Source organism: Amphibalanus amphitrite, unplaced genomic scaffold (assembly GCF_019059575.1).
Source record: "Amphibalanus amphitrite isolate SeventyFive unplaced genomic scaffold, NRLGWU_Aamphi_draft 000392F_arrow, whole genome shotgun sequence".
NCBI classification, from domain to species: Eukaryota; Metazoa; Arthropoda; class Thecostraca; order Balanomorpha; family Balanidae; genus Amphibalanus; species Amphibalanus amphitrite.
In genome coordinates this window covers 109,673-114,814 of record NW_024881886.1, presented here as the reverse complement: position 1 = coordinate 114,814, position 5,142 = coordinate 109,673, and the positions used below count along the sequence as shown (strand labels likewise).

General features: G+C 48.6%; 1 protein-coding gene across 14 annotated transcripts in view; it reads right to left on the bottom strand.

Moving 5' to 3' along the window:
- Nucleotides 1-456: 456 nt before the first annotated feature.
- The window catches only part of LOC122390342 (serine/threonine-protein kinase 10-like), a 30,429-nt gene continuing 25,743 nt past the window's right edge, over nt 457-5,142 (bottom strand). For all 14 annotated transcript variants that reach the window (XM_043383192.1, XM_043383180.1, XM_043383187.1 and 11 more), the window contains 3 exons: nt 3,918-4,021; nt 2,763-3,510; nt 457-1,402 (listed from right to left, as the gene is read on the bottom strand). In XM_043383192.1, the coding sequence (XP_043239127.1) occupies nt 3,307-3,510; nt 3,918-4,021 (308 nt within the window). In that variant the 3' untranslated portion in view covers nt 457-1,402; nt 2,763-3,306. The remainder of the gene's footprint in view (nt 1,403-2,762; nt 3,511-3,917; nt 4,022-5,142) is intronic.

Sequence of the window (5,142 nt, the reverse complement as noted above, 5' to 3'; positions counted from 1 at the left end):
AGCTGCGTCATATTTGCTACGATTTTGCCTTTCGAACGCCGTCACTAATTCAAAAGTTTGTATGCAGATGTGATGTGCACAAAGCCCTTCCAGCTTCTAGATAAACTGGCATACCGCATACACGATACAGTGGCATACAGTACCAATATTTTCATATTTCATACGAGACATTTAAATGATAAAGATCATATTTGCTGCCGATGCGATGAACGCAGGAACCCGCATGCGTATGTTCAATTCCAGTAAGAAAAAGTGCATGGTCCAGCGAAAAACAAAAACAAAACATGACCAGGTTGGATGACCAGGCTTGCGGACTATCGCTGATACTCCTGATGCCCGTGGCAATGTTCGAGGCAGTAGCTAAGCAGGCTCTGGCTGAACTAGTCAGCTGAATGGAGCGGTTACATATGCTGGGCACGGTCCCTCCGGGGCAGGCTCACCACAAACAGCACCATCTCACAGAGCGACCAGCAGTCTTTATTATGAAACGGCGTCGTCGACGGCGCGGCTCCGCCGGCCGGAAGACACCGGAGTGAGCTGACAAGTGTCAATAAGGCGACCCCATCGCCAAGATATACATGCATACATACACACATGTAGGTGTGCTCGCATATGGCTTATGCAGAATGCCCGGGGCACGGCATCAAGGTACTCCACGCATCGATGCAAGCCGAGCTAAAGCTAAAGCTACGGGTCCATTCGTTTACGGTAATCACCCATTGGGATACAGATCCGCTATCGTATTCGCCTAGAAATAAGTTTATGTAAATGCGTTCATGACACAGCGTATCACAAGCACTAAAAATTATCTAAATACGCGCCGATATCACTGAGACAATCACTCTTGCTATTGCAGGCGCGATATATGCGATATATGGCTCGATTCCGGAAAAAGCACCGTCTTCATGGGTTGATTGCCAGTTGCGCGCCGCTGCCGGTAGAGGCGCCACTATCGCAGCGGCAGCGCGAAGCTCGTGCCTTTCATCGTAAGGTCAGGTCACAGCCGGCCTTCAGCCATGGCACGGAGCCGCCGCCGCCGCCGCCGTGGGCAGAGCGCCGGGCGGCGGCGGGGGCGGGGGCGGGGGCGGCGTCTGAGCGCCCTCCCAGCCGCCCGGAATAGGTACCCGACTAGAGCCACCAGTGGCGGGATCTGCCCGCACCGCCGGCCTTCGACTAGAGCCATCACCCCAGCGCGGCGCGGCACGCAGACCGCCGCAGACCCCGCGGTCCGGGGAGTCGCCTGCGAGCGGCAGTCCAGCTCTGTCCGCGCGAGCAGCGAAGCACCGCTGGGGACTGAACTCCCCACTCACTCACTCAATCACTCGCTCACTTAGCACGAATAGTTCCCCGCAACATAGTCCACCGCGCACTCCCGGACCCACTCACTCACTCACGAAATATACAGGGTGTCTCAAAAGTTCGTTCACACATTTCCCATGCCAATAAAGCATATAAGAACCGGCCAAAAGTATAAGGTTTTGGTGTCTGTGTGTACACTAGACAAATATGCATGCTTTGACAACTGATTAAGAAGGTTGGAAACCAACCCCTTTGTTGTATCTCCAAAAATATTTGCCCATACCGATTTTTGTTGCTCCGTCAGCTGCCGGAGGCTGATAAAAGGTTACCAGCTTTCAAGCTCTTGCAGGGGAATCCCCTGCAGTTTTTGCGTCGGATTTAGTTTTGACTAGCTCCCCGGCAACATCTGATTTTCCCTGAAAGCCGACAGCTTGCATCGGCACCATTCTTGAGTATTTTGTAGGCATTATCTGGCGCTAACTCCTTCATGAATGACTGGCGCCGACATCCCAAGCGCCATTTTCCTTTTCAAAACGACCCCAGTCCTGAACAAACGGGAAGTACCAGGAGTAAATTTTTCGCATCATATGGTAGCAGAATGTGTCGGACGTCTGTTTCTCAGACACATTGTGCAAATTTTGCAAATTCCAAGCGCTCGTCATTCCCCATGCCAAGACCTTCGCTCGGTTGCGGAGTGTTTTACTCGGGAGATGTTCTGCTTTGTAAACGGCCCAAACCTGTCCAACGTGTGGTTTTATCGGGATTTTGTGTTTAAAAGAAAATTATTCGCTGCAGATCTGCCTCTTGAAACTTCGTTAGATAAAATTTTACAATAACTGACACTTTTGGAGGGTCAGGTGTCCTTGGCATTGACGATTTTTGTGTTATTGTCCCCAATAATTAGCGTTATAGATATTATAAACAATTTTAAATTATAATTTGTCTTTATTTTACGATGACCTGCACTTTTTGAAAATGGGTAACCTCTGTCTGTGACCTTCTTGCCAGTTTTCCATAGTTATGACCGCATTTTCAGCTGCTTTCCGGAACACGAGTCTGCTGTCGTGCGAGGGTCGTTCAAAACGCCGTTAGTCTCGCATGGTTTCGTCCTTCAAAAATTTTAGCCACCGTTTTTATGAGATGATCATCATGTTGCGCTCATCCTCGCCGACACTTAGCCATGTGTCATTTCCGACTTAACCATTCCCATTACTCCTGAAACAGAGAGTTTCACAACATACCCGACTTTGCAACCTACATTTTCGTGCCTGATCCATGGTCAGAGGTGAACCCTTTTTGTGAGCTCATGAAGGGTCGAATGCACTTGAAAACAATGAGACTGCTTGAGGAAGGTTGTCACCAATGCCCATGCAAAATTTCGACTGTTAATTTCTAGTTGATTCAGAATTATTGACAAAAAAGCATGGCTGGTACCTGTGAACGAACTTTTGAGACACCCTGTATACCACTATGGTGACTATTTGAACTCGATTCGCGACTTTCGATCCAGCGCCAGTGATCGTTATCCCGCATACGCGGAAGTCTTGTCCACATACTGCATGGCTTGGACGATTCGACGCCGATCTCTCTCCCTTTTATACTTGCGCACCGTACTCGATACTGCCTGCAGAAATTGGACCAGCTCTTCTCACTGAACTCACCACCGCTCACTCAATATCGCACACCACCACCGGTATCGACAAACTTGGCACTAATTCACACCCAAATTACTCCCCATATCAGCTCTAGTGTCCCCTGCAGCTCATGGCACATCGAATATACGATATCATCTTCAATTGACGTCTCTTTCAGACGCCTTAAGCTTCGATAAGCCACAACGGCCCTTCAGAATGTCTTCAGTATATCTTTCGGACGCTGGAGCGTCTCTTCCTTCTTCCTTGAGCACCAGATTGGTGTTCTAACACACCTATCTTCGTCTCCCGACGTCCTTGCGATCCCCACTTTCATCGTCTACATCCCACATCCTACCCCTGTCCACGCTCAGTCTCAGTGCGACCGCCCGCTGGTGACGCTGGCCCGGCCGACGCTCCCCCCGCTGGCCGAGCTGCGACCAGCGCTGCCCGTGCTAGCGCGACTCACGCTGGCCGTTCCGTCGGCCAGCGGTGTGCAGGTCAGCCGGTCACCGGCCGATGGGTCGGCGTAGAAGCGTTCCCGTTCTTCCAGTTCGGCCGCGAAAGCCTCCTCCAGTTTCTGACGAGGTGGGAAGGGGAGGTTAGATGGGAAGTGTAGGAGAAAATGTGGAATCGGGAAAGGTATGAAGAGCAGCATAGCTAAATGAATACTAATCGCAAACTTTATACCACTAAAGATATTTCATTTCCGAAAGAGACGCTCACCATTCCCGATAGCAACAAATCCTAACGTAAGTTTTGCAGCAAGTCGAAAGCAACAATGCTGCCACGGATTACGGAACAGGCTCCTACTCTAAAGCTAACTTTAACTTTGAATTTGAAGGATTTCAGGAAATGAGACCTCTTCGTGAGGCCTGTTAGCTCCCATACGTAGTTCTTTATGGAACCTTACACTTCAAACCATCGTCAGTATGTTATATAAGACACCGGGCCTGTCTCAGACCCCATTTAACCCAATAACCCTACCTGCTTGCGCGGTTTGAGCTCCTGCCTCCACTGCTTCATTTCTGCCTGATGAGCCTCCTCGGCAGAGCGCAGCTTCGTGTTCTCATGGTCCATGAGCATGCGCCCTGGTCGAGGGAAAAGTCAGCGTCAAAACAACTCAGCGAGCGCGCGAAGACATCTATCGTATCCACCGTAATGTAAAAGGGAGTAGCGTTTCCAAAAAGGCAGCTATGCGTATTGCGAAAGGTGAAGTTGGAGTCAGGTACATCACACTGCCGTGCAAAGGAAGAAAACCGTAAGCGCCATTGAACAAATTTTACAGGAGAGCATTTTTTCGTGTTTTGCGCAACACATGAAAACTTGCTGCATTCTTTTGTGTAAATTGGGTATCAAAATAACCGCCTTTGAACGGGCATGACATTGGTATATGATTTTATTTTTAAAAATATAAACCTATCGAGATACTTCGAAAAAGTTTAATTGCCTTTGCGTATTAACCCAATCTCGAGAAAAATGTCGAGGCAAAAAAACGTAAGTCACAGCCGACACGGAAGGTGGCGGATACGGTTCCTATACGTTTTCTTGCCTTGGTCACCATGACTAATAATCTACGCGCATAAAACCGTATCTAACAACATACGTTTTCTATTTTGGGTGCTTCCTGGCTATTGCAATCTTACTGACTATATCAGAAACGTAAGTCCACTGTCCGATTTTCTGCCCTTTGTCGATATTGTCCACGCTTCGCCAAAACGACCATAAAAAAGACGTATGCTCCACCGGAAGTGAAAGAAATGAATGAATGAATGAATGAAGATGTATTGAAAATCACACAATGGCGTGTATTCAGGCACAGCTGTAAAACAACAGGGTGCTGTGAACTTTGGGTGATATTGAATATAACAATATGTGTATTAAACACTGCACAGTCAGAGCTGTCACAGTGACAGTGACAGTCACAGTGACGGCTGTCATTGCACAGAACAGCCAGACTGAGTACTCACTGGCAGAGAACAGTCAAATACAGGGTAACAATAAAATTGATTTAAAAATCCATCCGCGACCCACTGAATGTTGTGTGCCGCAATCGAATGCGGGGTAACAACAACGGGCCTAACAATTCACCCGCGAACAACTGAAACTCGTGTACCGCAATCGAATGCGGGATAATAGAAAAACGGACTCGACAAGTCCTTCGCGACTAACTGAATCATTTGCGTGGTCCTCGATGCGTTGCGAGTCTGCA